This window comes from Oratosquilla oratoria, chromosome 38 (genome assembly GCF_046742065.1).
Source record: "Oratosquilla oratoria isolate Oo_2021 chromosome 38, ASM4674206v1, whole genome shotgun sequence".
NCBI classification, from domain to species: Eukaryota; Metazoa; Arthropoda; class Malacostraca; order Stomatopoda; family Squillidae; genus Oratosquilla; species Oratosquilla oratoria.
The window spans coordinates 24,934,845-24,954,236 of NC_134814.1; the positions used below are offsets into that span (position 1 = coordinate 24,934,845).

A 19,392-nucleotide genomic window follows, 5' to 3' on the forward strand; every position below is an offset into this window, starting at 1 on the left:
CTCCTCTTAGCATCCATTGCCAAATGTCTATTCCTCATTACACTTTTCAACCCACCAAGACATTTACTCACTTCTCTCAATCTACATTCTACCTCCACCTTCACTCCACCTTTTCCTGCCACATTTGCACTCAAGTATCTAAAACTATCCACTTCCTCCAGTCGCTCTCCCTTAATGCTCACTCCAGTCTACTGCCATTTTCACCCCTTATACATCTCATCACCTTACTTTTACCCATATTTATCTTTAGCTTTCTTCTATCACATACTCTCCCAAACTCTGTCACCAACTTCCTCAGTCCCTCCTCCAATCCTGCCACAAGCGCAGTGTCATCAGCAAACAACAGCTGGCTCACCTCCCACTTTTCTCCATTTTCTTTAACCATCTCCAATCCCTGACCCACTACCCTTGCATTTACCTCTCGCACTACCCCATCCATGTATAAGTTGAACAGCCAGGGCGACATAACGCATCCTTGACGAAGTCCCACCTTTACCTCGAACCACTCACTCTCTCCATTTCTAATCCTGACACAAGCTCTACTACTCACATAAAAACTCTTGACAGCCCCCAGAAGCTTTCCTCCTATCCCATATATCTGCAGTAACTCCCACAGTGCCTTTCTGTCTACCCTATTGTAAGCCTTTTCCAGATCCATAAAAGCCAAAAAAACATCCTTCCCCTTTCCTATAGCTTTCTCACATATTAGTCTTACCACAAAGATCTGATCAACACAACCTCTACCCATCCTAATTCCACACTATTCCTCACCAATTACTCCCTCTGTTCCTCTCCTAATCCTCTCAATCAAGATCCTCCCATAAGCCTTCCCTACTACACTTAACAAGCTAATCCCTCTGAAACTACTACATTCACACTTGTCCCCTTTTCCCTTGTAAAGTGGAACTATACAGGCACTCCTCCAGTCCTCTGGCACTCTACCCTCTCTCCAGCAAACATTAAATAACCTCACCAGCAAGTCCACCATCACTGTACCTCCTTTTTTTAGACATTCTGCATGGCATCCATCCAGACCAGGTGCCTTACCTGCTTTCATTATCTTAACAACTGCCTCCACTTCATCCTTATTTCTCCTCCATTCTCCTCACTCATCACGGTCATTTTCTTCGCATTTCCCACTGCAACTATCTTTCCCTCCCTATCCTCCTTCACATTTAGCAACTCCCTAAAATATTCTGCCCATCTTCCCCTTACTGCCTTCTCTTCCATTATCATCTCTCCATCTGCACCTTTTACCTTTTCTTCTCCACTTGATTCGCCTCCTCTTCCTCTCTTAATTCCTTTCCAAAACATCTTTTTATTACTTTCAAAATTTTCTGTCATACTCTTACCCCACTTCACATCTGCTCTCCTCTTTGTCTCCTTTACCTTTTGCTTTACTTCTCTTTTCTTTTCTTTGTACCTCTCATATGACTCCCTCATCCTATTTTGTAACCAATCTGTGAAAGCTCACTTCTTCTCTTCTACAACCTTCTTTGTTTCCTCATCCCACCATTCACTACCTTCACACCTTCTCACCCGACGCCTGGTAGGCTAGTGCCTGTCAGCCACTGAGTCCCGATGAACGATTTTCCTCCATTCTTGTCGGTTCGCAAAGGTCTCTTTTCTCTCAATTTCAGTCAGGCTACTTCCCCTCGCCGCCAGTGCTTCCCCAACTCCTTCAACCCATCTCTTCCTTGGTCTTCCCACAGGTCTTCTTCCTTGAGGTCTATATTCCAGATATTTTCTCGGTAACTGGTTCTCGTTCATTCTTTGCACATGTCCATACCATCTTAGCTTGCTTCTCTCCACCATCTCCAAAAGTGATACAACTCCCAGCTCTCTTCTTATATCATCATTCTTCAACCTGTCTCTCCTAGTCACTCCTTTAATCATTCTCAGCACCCTAATCTCTGCAGCATATATCTTTGATCTTGTTCTGCTTGTCATGTCCAGGCTTCTGATCCATAAGTCAGCATAGGTCTTAATATGGTGTTGTATATTGTTGTTTTACATTTTCTGGGGATATTTTTGTCTTTCAGTAGTGGATATAGCATGCTTATATTTGAATTGTATTTACATATTCTACTGTTTAGTTCTATGTCCTGTCTATTTTCTTTTTCAAAACAAACTCTAAGATACTTAAAGTTGGTTACCTGCTTTAATCTCTCACTCCCCACCTCCACGTCCACTTCCACATTTCTTCTACCAACATACATAACTTCAGTTTTGTTTACATTTCCTTTCATTTCCCTTGTTCTCAGCATATTTTCCCATCTGTTCATTGCATTCTGTAGTTGTTATTCATTGTCAGTGATAACTGCTATATCATTTGCATAAGCAAATGTGATTTCATTGTCGTCATCGCATATTTCTTTCATACATCTGTCCATATATATAATAAAGAGCAGCGGCGATATGACACCACCCTGCCTCACACCTGTTCTCACTTCGAACCATTCGCTCTCCATATCTCTTCCTCTAACTTTACTCATTGTCTCATGTAATATGCTTTCTATTGCCCTTTTTAGTTTACCAGGTATTCCATACTCTTCATGTCCCAATGCTTCCCACAGTTTCTTCCTAGGTACCCTGTCAAAAGCTTTCTCCATATCAATGAATACAGCATATTTATCCTTATTCCATTCCCAGTCTTTTTCCAGAAGTAGTTTCATAGAAAATATAAGATCTACTGTTCCTTTTCCAGGCCTAAAGCCATGTTGCCACTTCCCAATTTTTTCCTCTACCAGTCCTCTGAGTCTCTGTTCCAGCACTCTTTCATAAAATTTTCCAGCGTGTGAAAGCAGAGATATACCTCTATAGTTTTCACATCTTGTTTTAGCTCCCTTCTTATATATTGGGCACACTATAGCTCTCCTCCAGTCATCTGGGATCCTCCCCTCCTCCCACGCTATGTTGAAAATTCTCCTTAGCCATGTCACTCCCACATCATCCAGTGCTTTAAATATTTCACTTGGGATTCCATCTTCACCCGTTGCCTTTCCATTTTTCATTTTCTTAATTGCATTAATTACTTCCTCTCTCGTAATCTCATCCATTTCCCATAATTTCCATTGTTTACCACCTCATGCAATAGATTTTCATCATTCTCCCTTATAAAATCCTCCACATTTAACCCATTCAACTCCGATGACAAGATGTCTTGTCATTTGGTCAAATAAAACAAAAAATCATAAAACACCAAAATGTTTGATCAAACACCAGAAAAATATGACGCCAGTCCTCGCTTCGCTCGCGAGCGAAGCGAGGACTGACGTCATATTTTTCTGGTGTTTGATCAAACATTTTGGTGTTTTATGATTTTTTGTTTTATTTGACCAAATGACAAGACATCTTGTCATCGGAGTTGAATGGGTTAATAACCCTTCAAAATATTGCATCCATCTTTGACAAATATGTTCCGGCTCAGTAAGAAGCTCTTCCCCATCTGCACTTTTCAAGGCTCCTGTCATTGAATTATCTCCTTTTCTATAATTTTTGGCCATGCTATATAGGAGCTTTTTGACTCCACCGAAACCTTCCTCCAGTTGCTCCCAAACACGTTCCCATGCTTCTCTCTTAGCCTCTCTTTTAATCTGTTCTGCTGCATTTCTAGCATCTACATATAGTTGTCTGTCTTCTATTTGTCTCGTTTTCATCCACTTTCGGAAACACCTCATCTTCAGTCCAACTGCTTGTCTGACTTCTTCTGTCCACCATATTGAAGTTTTCTTTTTGGTATTACCATGTACTTTTACTTGGATTGTTTCCTCAGCTATGTCTTTTATCGTCGTCTTCATTTTTCCCCACTCGGTTTCCACATCCTCACACACACCATTTGGCAATTTCTCCTCCACCTTGTTTTTCAATTCTCTCAAGCATTCTTCATTTTTTATATTTTTAAGGCAATATCTTTTCCTCCTGTCCTTCTTGTTCCACACACCATCCTTGCACACTTTGTGACTCCCTCCTTGAACCATCCCCATTCCTCCTCCACACCTAGCTCTACTCTATCCTTCACTCCCTCCCACTCCTCCTCCAGCTTCTTCTTGTACTCCTTCTCCTTTTCCTTTTCATTTAAAGAGTTCACTCTACGCACCTCCCTACCTTTTGTCCCTTTCCTCTTTCTCCATCTATCCTCCACTCTCAACTTATCTTCCACCAAAAAATGATCTGAAATTCCCCCACCCTCTCCCCTTAGCACATGTACATCCTTAACTCTTCCTATCATAGTCCTATCTACCACTACATAATCCATCAACGCTCTATCTACCGCCCTCTCCCATGTGTAATTATGCTTGACTTTCTTCTGAAACACTGTATTTGCTATCATCAACTCTCTTTCTAGACACATTTCCACCATCAACTCTCCACTATGATTCTTTCCTGGAACTCCACATTTCCCAACCTTCCATCAATTGGACCCTTTCTTACCCTAGCATTAAGGTCTCCCAGTACTATTACATTGACATTTCTCCCTAAATCCTCTATGCACTCATTTAAATCTATCCAAAAGGCCTCCCTTTCTTTTACACTCTTCTCACTGCCAGGCCCATATGCACTTACAAAGACCCACATCTCCTTTCCCAGTTTCACCTTCATCCACATTATCCTTGAGGAAACGTCCTTCCACTCCACTACACGTTTACCTATCTCTACACTTACTAGAATAGCCACCCCTTCCCTCCCTCACCCTCTCTTCACTCCTGATAACCTCCCACTTACACTCCCAAACTTACACTCACCCTTCCCTTTCAGCTTAGTTTCACTCAAAGCCAACACATCCATCTTTCTTCTCACAAACATACTACCTATCTCTTCCCTTTCACTCTCATCTGTACCACATCCACGCACATTAAAAGACCCAAAACCTTAGGGTGCTGGTTGGAAAACTCCCAGACCCTCTTATGCCTTTACTTTTTCATTTAGGAATGTCCCTTGTGGGGCTACAAGGAGAAGGATGCCTAGTCCCAATCCCCGTCCCTTTCTTCTCACCTCTTAAGATCTAAGTGGAAATACTTGGAGTCAGTATTCTTTCCCCCACCACAGGGGATACTAAAAAAAAAAAAAGTTACACGTTTCAAACATGTTCAGCTGTATCTTGTTTTGTACTCATATCGATAAGATTGGTCCCAGAACCAGAGTAATGTCCATCGCAATAATCGCATAGCAGTACCAGTGTGTAGTTAAACCAAGAGGTACTTGTGTCAGTAATTTCAGTACATTAACCTCTTCACTCCGGGGCACATCACACGTCTAGCAGTACTAGCTGCCCGACGTGCAATGTTGCGTCATAATAATCGCATTATAAATAATTAAGTCAGTGCTCAATCGTTCGTTCTCTTTCACCCGTGTATTTTGATAACCATAGAAAATACGATGAAGCCAGTTTAGAGAGAATGAAAGTTACGTAGGGACGACTACAATAAATGTCAAGATGACGACGTCGGCATCATCGAGTACCCACTTGCTCCTCATGCTGCCTACGTAGGCGTCACCGTATGGAAGTGGTTAAGACAAAAGAAGGTATGAAAACATATGAAGTATAATGATGCCCAAAAAGTATGTATGATATATATACCTTTCAGTATCATACATGTTCAGCTGTAACACTCAACCTTGTACCATACTCATATCAATAAGGTTTATTTTCTCTATATTTACTGTTTCCTTTCAAGAAATTTGCCTTTACTTCTTTTATTAAGTATTTTCATTTTTTTTTTTTTTGTATTTGCAAAACTATCTATGTAAAAAAAATCTTATATATTTACAAAGGTTATATTTCAACTTTTGTTATAAAGAACAGTATTTTTGTTTTTCAATGTACTTACCACTTATTTGCAAAGATATATATTTTGCCAAATGTCTTACATTATAGAATCTTTTTTTTTACTGAATTTTCTTCAATATCCTTTCAAAATTTTTGTCTCTATTTCAGTTGTAAAGTATTAATGAAGAGGTCAAACATGGAAAAGCCACACTATAACATATATGTTTATTCTTTGATATAAACCAGTTATAATGATATAAGTCTACTCAAGATTGGAGCGTATGTGTGTTGCATAGGCTTTATAAAATATGTAGGCCATAATCAGTTAATTACATGAAGAGGAGTCGGAGTCAAAGTCGGAGTCGGTGGTGCCAAAAATAGAGAAGTCAGAGTCGGAGTTGGAGGTTTTGTGTTCAGACTCCCCAGCCCTGGTATATATATATATATATATATATATATATATATATATATATATATATATATATATATATATATATATATATATATATATATATATATATCATGGGTGGACAATTCGTTTTACAGTAGTTGCCCAGTGGCAGTGGGATCCTTTGGAGCAACTCATGGTTGCCCACAGACAAAACCTGGGTATCCCGGATGCATGGACGTCCGAAATGTCCACCCGAGATAACCAGACAAGACAAGCATCCACTCTTCATGCATCCTAAACCCATCAAACACATCTGTTTCCCTCTCATCTCAACTCCTTGTCGATAAAGGGTCATCCCTATGCCCTGCTCACTGCTCAGGTCAGAAGTAACGCAGCAAGACACAGCACACCTACAGGAGATTCCAACAGCTAATGATGGTTTACCCCCACTGCTTCATTTACATGGCAACCCTTTATCATTGCCCTCTTATGTGTAAATAGAAAAGATGAGATATCCTTTCAGGCTCTCTTTGTTAGATACTGTATGACACCCCTCCAACCCAGGTGCCTCACCAGGTTTCATCACTTTCAATGCTCTTTGAACCTCATCATTTTCCTTTCTCATCTGGAGTCATTTTCCTGTCTCCTCCCTTTGCCACAATCAATCAATAATATTCTAAATTACTCTTATTGCCTTAACTTCCAATAACATCTATCCGTTTGCACCCTTTCCCTTTCCTCTCTACCTGACTCATCCCTCTTAATCTCTTCATTTCTTTCCACAACATCTTTTTATTATTTAAAACCTCTTCACTCCAGGGCACATCACACGTCTGGCAGCATTAGCTGCCCGACGTGCGATGTTGCGTCATAATAATCGCATTATAAAAAATAAAGTCAGTGCTCAATCATTCGTTCTCTTTCACCCGTGTATTTTGATAACCATAGAAAATATGATGAAGCCAGTTTAGAGAGAATGGAAGTTATGTAGGTACGACTACAATAAATATAATCAAGATGCTGACGTCAGCATCATCGAGTACCCACTTGCTCCTCATGCCGCCTACGTAGGCGTCACCTTATGGAAGTGGTTAAAAAAATCTGTCAAACTCCTACCCCATTTTACACCTCCCCTCCTCTTTGCCTTCCTCACCTTACAAATTGATTTTTTCTTCCACCTCTCATATGCTCTCTCAGTTTTACCTTGCAATCAATCCTCATAAACTCACTTCTTCTGCCACCACTTCCACCTCCTCATACCATTATTCAGTACCTTTCTTCCGTTCCCTCCCATCTTATCTCACATACCATCTTTGCACACTTTTGTCACTTCCTCCTTGAAACATACCCAATCCTCTTCTACTCATACTTCCCCATCATCCATCACCACTTCACACTTCACTCAGCTTTTTCTGGTATTCTTTCTCCCTTCCCGTCTGGGGTATTGGCTGCTTGTTATTGTGGCAAAGTAGCATGCAGTTGATACTTTAGGGTCTATATGGGGGGCCCCTATGGACCAGAGCCACACATCATTTTGTCTATGATAGAGGAAAACTCTTCATAGAGAAATGATGACACTTTTATACTATGACTGTCCCTCCGTTATGCTGTCCCCCAACCCCTTGCTGCTGTCCTGTACCATTTCTCTGAGTATTCATTTTCTGCTGTGGGGGAATTCCCTGTGGTGGGGGAAAAGAATACTGCCACCAAGTATTTCCACTTGGATCGTAAGAGGTGAGAAGAAAGGGACAGGGAGTGGGACTAGGCATCCTTCTCCTTGTAGCCCCACAGGGGACATTCCTAAACGAAAAAGTAAAGGCATAAGAGGGTCTGGGAGTTTTCGGAACAGCACCCTAAAGTTTGGGTCTTTTAATGTGCGTGGATGTGGTACAGATGAGAGTAAAAGGGAAGAGATAGGTAGTATGTTTGTGAGAAGAAAGATGGATGTGTTGGCTTTGAGTGAAACTAAGTTGAAAGGGAAGGGTGAGTGTAAGTTTGGGAGTGTAAGTGGGAGGTTATCAGGAGTGAAGAGAGGGTGAGGGAGGGAAGGGGTGGCTATTCTAGTAAGTGTAGAGATAGGTAAATGTGTAGTGGAGTGGAAGGAGGTTTCCTCAAGGGTAATGTGGATGAAGGTGAAACTGGGAAAGGAGATGTGGGTCTTTGTAAGTGCATATGGGCCTGGCAGTGAGAAGAGTGTAAAAGAAAGGGAGGCCTTTTGGATAGATTTAAATGAGTGCATAGAGGATTTAGGGAGAAATGTCAATGTAATAGTACTGGGAGACCTTAATGCTAGGGTAGGAAAGGGTCCAATTGATGGAAGGTTGGGAAATGTGGAGTTCCAGGAAAGAATCGTAGTGGAGAGTTGATGGTGGAAATGTGTCTACAAAGAGAGTTGATGATAGCAAATACAGTGTTTCGGAAGAAAGTCAAGCATAATTACACATGGGAGAGGGTGGTGGATGGAAGGGTGGTAGATAGAGCGTTGATGGATTATGTAGTGGTAGATAGGACTATGATAGGAAGAGTTAAGGATGTACATGTGCTAAGGGGAGAGGGTGGGGGAATATCAGATCATTTTTTGGTGGAAGGTAAGTTGAGAGTGGAGGATAGATAGAGAAAGAGGAAAGGGACAAAAGGTAGGGAGGTGCTTAGAGTGAACTCTTTAAATGAAAAGGAAAAGGAGGAGTACAAGAAGAAGCTGGAGGAGGAGTGGGAGGGAGTGAAGGATAGAGTAGAGCTAGGTGTGGAGGAGGAATGGGGATGGTTCAAGGAGGGAGTCACAAAGTGTGCAAGGATGGTGTGTGGAACAAGAAGGACAGGAGGAAATAGAAGGAAGGGTAGTGAATGGTGGGATGAGGAAACAAAGAGGATTGTAGAAGAGAAGAAGCGAGCTTTCACAGATTGGTTACAAAATAGGATGAGGGAGTCATATGAGAGGTACAAAGAAAAGAGAAGTTAAGCAAAAGGTAAATGAGGCAAAGAGGAGTGCAGACGTGAAGTGGGGTAAGAGTATGACAGAAAATTTTGAAAGTAATAAAAAGATGTTTTGGAAAGAAATTAAGGGAGGAAGAGGAGGCGAATCAAGTAGAGAAGAAAAGGTAAAAGGTGCAGATGGAGAGATGATAATGGAAGAGAAGGCAGTAAGGGGAAGATGGGCAGAATATTTTAGGGAGTTGCTAAATGTGAAGGAGGATAGGGAGGGAAAGATAGTTGCAGTGGGAAATGCTAAGAAAATGAGTGATGAGTGAGGAGAATGGAGGAGAAATAAGGAAGGATGAGGTGAAGGCAGTTGTTAAGATGATGAAAGCAGGTAAGGCACCTGATCTGGATGGATGCCATGCAGAATGTCTGAAAAAGGGAGGTACAGTGATGGTGGACTGGCTGGTGAGGTTATTTAATGTTTGCTGGAGAGGGGGTAGAGTGCCGGAGGACTGGAGGTGTGCCTGTATAGTTCCACTTTACAAGGGAAAAGGGGACAAGTGTAAATATAGTAGTTTCAGAGGGATTAGCTTGTTAAGTGTAGTTGAGAAGGCTTATGGGAGGATCTTGATTGAGAGGATTAGGAGAGGAACAGAGGGAGTAATTGGTGAGGAACAGTGTGGATTTAGGACAGGTAGAGGTTGTGTAGATCAGATTTTTGTGGTAAGACAGATATGTGAGAAAGCTATAGGAAAGGGGAAGGATGTTTTTTTGGCTTTTATGGATCTGGAAAAGGCTTATGATAGGGTAGACAGGCACTGTGGGAGGTTATGCAGATATACGGAATAGGAGGAAAGCTTCTGGGAGCTGTCAAGAGTTTTTATGAGAGTAGTAGAGCATGTGTCAAGATCAGAAATGGAGAGAGTGAGTGGTTCGAGGTAAAGGTGGGACTTCATCAAGGATGCGTTATATCGCCCTGGCTGTTCAACTTATACATGGATGGGGTGGTGCAAGAGGTAAATGTAAGGGTAGTGGGAAAGAGATTGGAGATGGTTAAAGAAAATGGAGAAAAGTGGGAGGTGAGCCAGCTGTTGTTTACGGATGACACTGCGCTTGTGGCAGGATCGGAGGAGGGACTGAGGAAGTTGGTGACAGAGTTTGGGAGAGTATGTGATAGAAGAAAGCTAAAGATAAATGTGAGTAAAAGTAAGGTGATGAGATGTACAAGGGGTGAAAGTGGCAGTAGACTGGAAGTGAGCATTAAGGGAGAGCGACTGGAGGAAGTGGATAGTTTTAGATACTTGGGTGCAAATGTGGCAGGAAAAGGTGGAGTGAAGGTGGAGGTAGAATGTAGATTGAGAGAAGCGAGTAAATGCCTTGGTGGATTAAAGAGTGTAATGAGGAATAGACATTTGGGAATGGATGCTAAGATGAGACTGTATGAAGGAGTGATTGTGCCAACAGCACTATATGGGGCAGAAACATGGAACATAAGAGAGGAAGAGAGAAGGAGTTTGAATGTGTTTGAGATGAGGTGTCTGAGAAGTATGATGGGGGTTACTAGGCTAGATAGAGTGAGAGATGAGGAGGAGAACAGGGGTGGAAAAGGAGCTGGGAGATAGGGTTGATGAAAGAGTATTAGAATGGTTTGGACACATGGAAAGAATGAGTGAAGAAAGACTAGTAAATGAAGTATGGGAGGCAGATGTGGAGGGAGTGAACATGAGGGGACGTCCTAGGATGAGGTGGATGGATGGGGTGAAGGGGGCTTTGGGGAAGAGGGGAATGTCTGTTGAGGAAGGACGGGAGAGGACAGAAGATAGGGGTGAATGGAGAATGGTTGTATATGGATGATGTGATGCATGAGGTGGAATGGGGGTTGAGGTAGTATGTGTGAGCAAAATTTGACGCAGCCCGAAGGGATTTCTACCCATCTTCTCCTTTTATGCATGGGGGGACGGAAAGGGGGGGGGGTCGCCGATTTAATGAAGCGGCCTTGCTGTGGATGTGCTGTGTCTTGCGACACTGCTTCTGACCCAGGGCAGTGGACAAGGTGCAGGGATGACCCATCATCCAGGAGGTGCTAAGATGCGAGGGAGGGTGGAGGGGTGTGGAGTGTATTCAGGGATGGACTGGGTGGGAATAATTTTATGCCTTTTCCTTTTGGCTACCTCCCTTGTAAGGGGGAAAAAGCCTTGGTATATGTATGTATGTATAAATAAGCCCGGGCTTGATCATAAATTGTGCAGTATTCCCACACATGATGAGTGTCATGCGCTCTTTGTGGGCCTCAAACCCTATTTCTTTACCTCATCCTTGAAGAGGAACGTGTGGGACGGCATCCTCTTCCAGAACAGACCCGTCTCGTCCATATTGAATACTTGCTTGAGAAGATAGCCACCCACCTCAATAATCTGGAGGAATTCCTCTTCGATGTAGCGTTGGGCTGCCGCTGTATCAGCAGCAGCTTCACCGTACAGCGGAATACTCCGAAGGCCAAATCTCTTTTGGAATTTCTCAAACCAGCCCTTGCTGGCCACAAATCCATATTCTCTCTTGGGAGAATCACTCAATATCCCTGATTGGGGGTCGTCGATGTCCTCTTCTTCATCACCGTCATCGTCAGGTCCAGCAGCAGCCACAAGGGTATCATAAAGGGCCTTTGCTTTTGTTTGGATCATATTGGTATCCAAACCTACATTCTTCTTCCTACAATCTGTAATCCACAATGCAAGAGCAGCTTCCATTTTTACAATGGTCTTATTGTGGGAAGTAACAACTCTTTTCGCTTCTTTGTTAAAAAATATCAATGCCGTCTGTCGTATTTTTTTCTCATCTTTCTTTATGTAGCAAATGGTCGACTTGTTGATGCTGTAATGACAGCCAACCATGGTAGAACTTCTCCCTGCTTTTAACATATCAAGATGTTCGACCTTTTCTGTGATCATCATTACCTTCCTTTGCCACTTAGGCTGAGTACCAGAGGCCTTAGAAGTTGCAGCACGTTTGAGAGCCATCGTAAGGGTTTTCACAAAGATAAAATTTCACTTCACAAAGCAAAAGTAAACTTGTGGGAGGAAGTGATTATGCCAACAGCACTGTATGGGGCAGAAACATGGAACATAAGAGAGGAAGAGAGAAGGAGTTTGAATGTGTTTGAGATGAGGTGTCTGAGAAGTATGATGGGGGTTACTAGGCTAGATAGAGTGAGAAACGAGGAGGTGAGGAGAAGAACGGGGGTGGAAAGGGAGTTGGGAGATAGGGTTGATGAAAGAATATTAGAATGGTTTGGACACATGGAAAGGATGAGTGAAGAAAGACTAGTAAAAGAAGTATGGAAGGCAGATGTGGAGGGAGTAAACATGAGGGGACGTCCTAGGATGCGGTGGATGGATGGGGTGAAGGGGGCTTTGGGGAAGAGGGGAATGTCTGTTGAGGAAGGATGGGAGAGGACAGAAGACAGGGGTGAATGGAGAACGGTTGTTGTTGATGTTGTCGTTCCCTAGACTGTCTGTCTGAGGAGTCCCATCTCCCCAAGGAATGCCATAGCCGAAACTGTGTTTTCCCACAAATCCTTTATAGAGTGTATGTTGTGTTGTTTGCGTGCATGATTGTGTATAATGCAGTCTTCCATTATGTGTTGTATGGTATGGGGTGAAGTGTTACATCCTGGGCAGCTGTTCACAATGCGGTCATCCAGCCTCTTCTGGTAGCTTAGAAGTGCTGGGTGGTGGCCGCACCGCAGTCTGGCCAAGTGGACTCTGTCCTTTCATGGGAGAGAGGATTCAGAAGGGTGGATATCAGGGGGTCTGGCATGCAGCAGTGTGTTGTCTTTCAGTGTGTTAATGAAGCGGTGATATGATTATGAATATGTTTCCAGAGGCTGGTATTTGGTGGTTGTGGAGGAAGAGAAGAGAGTATTTGTGCGTAATAAAGGTCTCTGGGTGTTGTTTTAATGTTTCTTGGTGTGTGTGGGTGTTCTGCTATGTGGTGTAGTGGGTGTGATGTGTTTGTGGTGGCTGTGGCAAGTGTTTGTGTGCCTCTCATGTCGAGGTGGTCCTTGACTTTGAGGACTTTTGTTTCATGGTGTAAATGGTCTGTAGGTGTTGTATTTGTGCAGCCTGTAATTATTTTAGAGCTTTGTTTTGTATGATTTGAAGGGTGTTGTGGTGTGTCTCACTGAGATTAGGAGCCCAAGCAGGACTCGCATAATTCATCACTGAGCGTATGCATTGTTTGTATATTGTTGTATTAATTTCTTTGTTTTGTCCAAATGTTGTTCCAGTGATTGACTTAAGTGCATTAAGTCTAGGTGTGCATTTGTTTTTTATGTTTGTGATGTGTTGTTTGAAAGACATGGATGTATCGTATGTTACACCAAGAATTTTCGGTGCGTTTGTGTGTGGTATTAGAGTGTTGTTGATGTAGAGATGAGGTATGTATTTGTGTTCTATTGTCCAGTTGGTGAGAATGGTTGTATATGGATGATGTTGTGATTGCATGAGGTGGAATGGGCAGGGGGATGGGGGGTTGAGGTAGTATGTGTGAGCAAAATTTGACGCAGCCCGAAGGGATTTCTCCCCGTCTTCTTCAGTGGACAAGGTGCAGGGATGACCCGTCATCCAGGAGGTGCTAAGATAAGAGGGAGGGTGGAGGGGTGTGGAGTGTATTCAGGGATGGACTTGGTGGGAATGATTTTATGCCTTTTCCTTTTTGGCTACCTCCCTTGTAAGGGGGAAAAAGCCTTGGTATATGTATGTATGTTTCTCCCTTCCCTTATCAATGGGGGGGACGGAGAGGGGGGTCGCCGATTTAATGAAGCGGCCTTGCTATGGATGTACTGTGTCTTGCGACACTGCTTCTGACCCAGGGCGGTGGGCAGGGTGCAGGGATGACCCGTCATCCAGGAGGTGCTCAGATGAGAGGAAGGGTGGGAGGGGTGTGGAGTGTATTTAGGGATGAAATGGGTGGGAGTGTTTTTATGCCTTTCCCTTTTTGGCTACCTCCCTTGGAAGGGGGAAAAAGCCTTGGTATATGTATGTATCTCCTACTATGTCTAGCATGTTCAGTAGCTTATTTGCCTTCACTGCCAGGTCTGAAGGTCATGAGTGTAATAAAGTGAGGCCTAGTATTTTGTGGTATTTATTGAGAGAGAGGTTGACCATTTGATTCAGTTTAACATTGCCAACTCCCACTATCAGGAGGCTAGGATGATGCCCCTTACAGAGGACTGCAATCACCTCAACCTCTGCTGCAAGTAGTGATGCTCTAACACACTTGGTCTGTGAGCATATGACCTAGTTATGAACCAAAAGGTCTCCTGTCGGCATGCTCCTCCTTTATCATCCTTTATAAAACTGTTCATCCATTTTTCTCAAACATTTCACCTTCTCAGTGAAAGGAAATAAACCTTTCTTTTTACAAAATGTTGCACATAAGTGTTTCTTTATCTGAACATAGGTGTAACAATACATACCTAACATCTTCCAACTTCTGCTTAGCCACATATATACAAAGTTCCGAGGGTCATTTTCTGGTTCCTGATAAGCAAAGGCTTGAACTGGTGGCATATTTTCCTCGAAGGGACTGGCACATCTGGGAGAGAGTGAGAAAAAAAATGAATAATAATAATAATAATAATTAATAATAATTAATAATAATAATAATAATAATAATAAAAAAAAAATAATAATAATAATAATAAATAAATAAATCACTGAACATATTCAGTCTATTCATAAAACCATTAACTACATTACAGTAATCCCTCGCTTAATCGCGCTTCAAGTTTCGTGCCTTCGCTATATCGCGGGTTTTTCAATTTATATATAAATTCAAATTTTGCGGAAATACCCGCTAAATCCGCGAAAAACAAGACAGCGTGAGAAGGGTAAGCTACGCATCACTCTTGAGTACACTGCGTTCCGAGACTTCCTCCCACAAGTCTACTTTTGCTTTGTGAAGTGAAATTTTATCTTTGTGAAAACCCTTATGATGGCTCTCAAACGTGCTGCAACTTCTAAGGCCTCTGGTACTCAGCCTAAGTGGCAAAGGAAGGTAATGATGATCACAGAAATGGTCGAACATCTTGATATGTTAAAAGCAGGGAGAAGTTCTACCATGGTTGGCTGTCATTACAGCATCAACAAGTCGACCATTTGCTACATAAAGAAAGATGAGAAAAAAATACGACAGACGGCATTGATATTTTTTAACAAAGAAGCGAAAAGGGTTGTTACTTCCCACAATAACACCATTGTAAAAATGGAAGCTGCTCTTGCATTGTGGATTACAGATTGTAGGAAGAAGAACGTAGGTTTGGATACCAATATGATCCAAACAAAAGCAAAGGCCCTTTATGATACCCTTGTGGCTGCTGCTGGACCTGACGATGATGGTGATGAAGAAGAGGACATCGACGACCCCCAACCAGGGATATTGAGTGATTCTCCCAAGAGAGAATATGGATTTGTGGCCAGCAAGGGCTGGTTTGAGAAATTCCAAAAGAGATTTGGCCTTCGGAGTATTCCGCTGTACGGTGAAGCTGCTTCTGCTGATACAGCGGCAGCCCAACGCTACATCGAAGAGGAATTCCTCCAGATTATTGAAGAGGGTGGCTATCTTCTCGAACAAGTATTCAATATGGACGAGACGGGTCTGTTCTGGAAGAGGATGCCGTCCCACACGTTCCTCTTCAAGGATGAGGTAAAGAAATGGGGTTTGAGGCCCACAAAGAGCGCATGACACTCATCATGTGTGGGAATACTGCACAATTTATGATCAAGCCCGGGCTTATTTATACATACATACATATACCAAGGCTTTTTCCCCCTTACAAGGGAGGTAGCCAAAAAGGAAAAGGCATAAAATCATTCCCACCCAGTCCATCTCTGAATACACTCCACACCCCTCCACCCTCCCTCGCATCTTAGCACCTCCTGGATGATGGGTCATCCCTGCACCTTGTCCACTGCCCTGGGTCAGAAGCAGTGTCGCAAGACACAGCACATCCACAGCAAGGCCACTTCATTAAATCGGCGACCCCCCCCCCCCTTTCCGTCCCCCCATGCATAAAAGGAGAAGATGGGTAGAAATCCCTTCGGGCTGCGTCAAATTTTGCTCACACATACTACCTCAACCCCCATCCCCCCGCCCATTCCACCTCATGCATCACATCATCCATAAACAACCATTCTCCATTCACCCCTATCTTCTGTCCTCTCCCGTCCTTCCTCAACAGACATTCCCCTCTTCCCCAAAGCCCCCTTCACCCCATCCATCCACCTCATCCTAGGACGTCCCCTCATGTTCACTCCCTCCACATCTGCCTCCCATACTTCATTTACTAGTCTTTCTTCACTCATTCTTTCCATGTGTCCAAACCATTCTAATACTCTTTCATCAACCCTATCTCCCAGCTCCTTTTCCACCCCTGTTCTCCTCCTCATCTCTCACTCTATCTAGCCTAGTAACCCCCATCATACTTCTCAGACACCTCATCTCAAACACATTCAAACTCCTTCTCTCTTCTTCTCTTATGTTCCATGTTTCTGCCCCATATAGTGCTGTTGGCACAATCACTCCTTCATACAGTCTCATCTTAGCATCCATTCCCAAATGTCTATTCCTCATTACACTCTTTAATCCACCAAGGCATTTACTCGCTTCTCTCAATCTACATTCTACCTCCACCTTCACTCCACCTTTTCCTGCCACATTTGCACCCAAGTATCTAAAACTATCCACTTCCTCCAGTCGCTCTCCCTTAATGCTCACTTCCAGTCTACTGCCACTTTCACCCCTTGTACATCTCATCACCTTACTTTTACCCACATTTATCTTTAGCTTTCTTCTATCACATACTCTCCCAAACTCTGTCACCAACTTCCTCAGTCCCTCCTCCGATCCTGCCACAAGCGCAGTGTCATCCGTAAACAACAGCTTGCTCACCTCCCACTTTTCTCCATTTTCTTTAACCATCTCCAATCTCTTGCCCACTACCCTTACATTTACCTCTTGCACCACCCCATCCATGTATAAGTTGAACAGCCAGGGCGATATAACACATCCTTGACGAAGTCCCACCTTTACCTCGAACCACTCACTCTCTCCATTTCTGATCTTGACACATGCTCTACTACTCTCATAAAAACTCTTGACAGCTCCCAGAAGCTTTCCTCCTATTCCGTATATCTGCATAACCTCCCACAGTGCCTGTCTACCCTATCATAAGCCTTTTCCAGATCCATAAAAGCCAAAAAAACATCCTTCCCCTTTCCTATAGCTTTCTCACATATCTGTCTTACCACAAAAATCTGATCTAAATCCACACTGTTCCTCACCAATTACTCCCTCTGTTCCTCTCCTAATCCTCTCAATCAAGATCCTCCCATAAGCCTTCTCAACTACACTTAACAAGCTAATCCCTCTGAAACTACTATATTTACACTTGTCCCATTTTCCCTTGTAAAGTGGAACTATACAGGCACACCTCCAGTCCTCCGGCACTCTACCCTCTCTCCAGCAAACATTAAATAACCTCACCAGCCAGTCCACCATCACTGTACCTCCCTTTTTCAGACATTCTGCATGGCATCCATCCAGATCAGGTGCCTTACCTGCTTTCATCATCTTAACAACTGCCTTCACCTCATCCTTCCTTATTTCTCCTCCATTCTCCTCACTCATCACTCTCATTTTCTTAGCATTTCCCACTGCAACTATCTTTCCCTCCCTATCCTCCTTCACATTAACAACTCCCTAAAATATTCTGCCCATCTTCCCCTTACTGCCTTCTCTTCCATTTTCATCTCTCCATCTGCACCTTTTACCTTTTCTTCTCTACTTGATTCGCCTCCTTTTCCTCTCTTAATTTCTTTCCAAAACATCTTTTTATCACTTTCAAGATTTTCTGTCATACTCTTACCCCATTTCACATCTGCTCTCCTCTTTGCCTCCTTTACCTTTTGCTTTACTTCTCTTTTCTTTTCTTTGTACCTCTCATACGACTCCCTTGTCCTATTTTGTAACCAATCTGTGAAAGCTCGCTTCTTCTCTTCTACAACCCTCTGTTTCCTCATCCCACCATTCCCTACCCTTCCTTCTATTTCCTCCTATCCTTCTTGTTCCACACACCATCCTTGCACACTTTGTGACTCTCTCCTTGAACCATCCCCATTCCTCCTCCACACCTAGCTCTACTCTATCCTTCACTCCGTCCCACTCCTTCAGCTTCTTCATGTACTCCTTCTCCTTTTCCTTTTCATTTAAAGAGTTCACTGTAAGCACCTCCCTACCTTTTGTCCCTTTCCACGTGCCTTGAAAAACAAGAACAAGGCTCTCCTACCCATCTACTGGATGTACAACGCGAAGGCATGGATAACGAAGGCCCTTACAACGACTGGTTCATCAACTGCTTCATCCCTCAACATAATGGAAGACTGCATTATACACAATCATGCACGCAAACAACACAACATACACTCTATAAAGGATTTGTGGTCGGCTGTGGCCTTCCTACTGCTCGGACAGACAGTCTAGGGAACGACAACAACAACAAAATCCCTCAGGTTAAGCTGTATTTAGCTGAAAGGGGCCTCCCCTTTACGGTGCTTCTCCTGAAGGATTGTGCTGGAGGCCATGCAACTGATCTGCATTATGACGATGTGCAGATCAAGTTCTTGCCCCCAAACACCACAGCACTAATCCAGCCAATGGATCAAGGCGTCATCCAGGCTTTTAAGGCGCTCTACACCCGGACCACCATGCAGGGCCTGATAGAACCTGTTGACGAAGACCAAAATGACTTCACACTCAAGATGTACTGGCGGACTTTCACAATAGCTTCGTGCTTGAGGAATATCCAACAAGCGTTACCTGACATGAAGCCCCAAACAATTCATTCCTCATGGAAGAAGTTGTGGCCTCAAATTGTGAATGATTATGCTGGCTTCACTCCTGACAAAGTGCATCACTCAGCAGTTGAGGAGGTTGTGAAGTTGGCTAGATGTCTTCAGAAGGACGGCTTCGATGACATGACTTCTCAAGATGTCAACAGCCTCATTGAGTGCCACTCAGAGCCATTGACCTATGAGGACCTCGTTGAGATGACTAAATCAGCGAGTGAAGAAGAGGACGATGAAAACCCGCAAGAGGAAGAAATAGAAGAGCATGGCTTAACTCTTGAAGGTCTGCAAGATGTGCAATGTCGCTGAGGACCTACAAAGATGGACACAAGCGATGGACGTTGACATGACCCGAGCTGTGCACTTCAGCAACCTCATTGACGGTGCCATGACTGCCTACAAGAAGA

At 43.2% G+C, this 19,392-nt stretch overlaps 1 protein-coding gene across 3 annotated transcripts in view; it reads right to left on the bottom strand.

Moving 5' to 3' along the window:
* LOC143020018 (uncharacterized) overlaps positions 1 to 19,392 on the bottom strand; it is a 168,728-nt gene that overhangs the window by 98,395 nt on the left and 50,941 nt on the right. For all 3 annotated transcript variants that reach the window (XM_076176126.1, XM_076176125.1, XM_076176124.1), the window contains exon 7: positions 14,557 to 14,675. In XM_076176126.1, the coding sequence (XP_076032241.1) occupies positions 14,557 to 14,675 (119 nt within the window). The remainder of the gene's footprint in view (positions 1 to 14,556; positions 14,676 to 19,392) is intronic.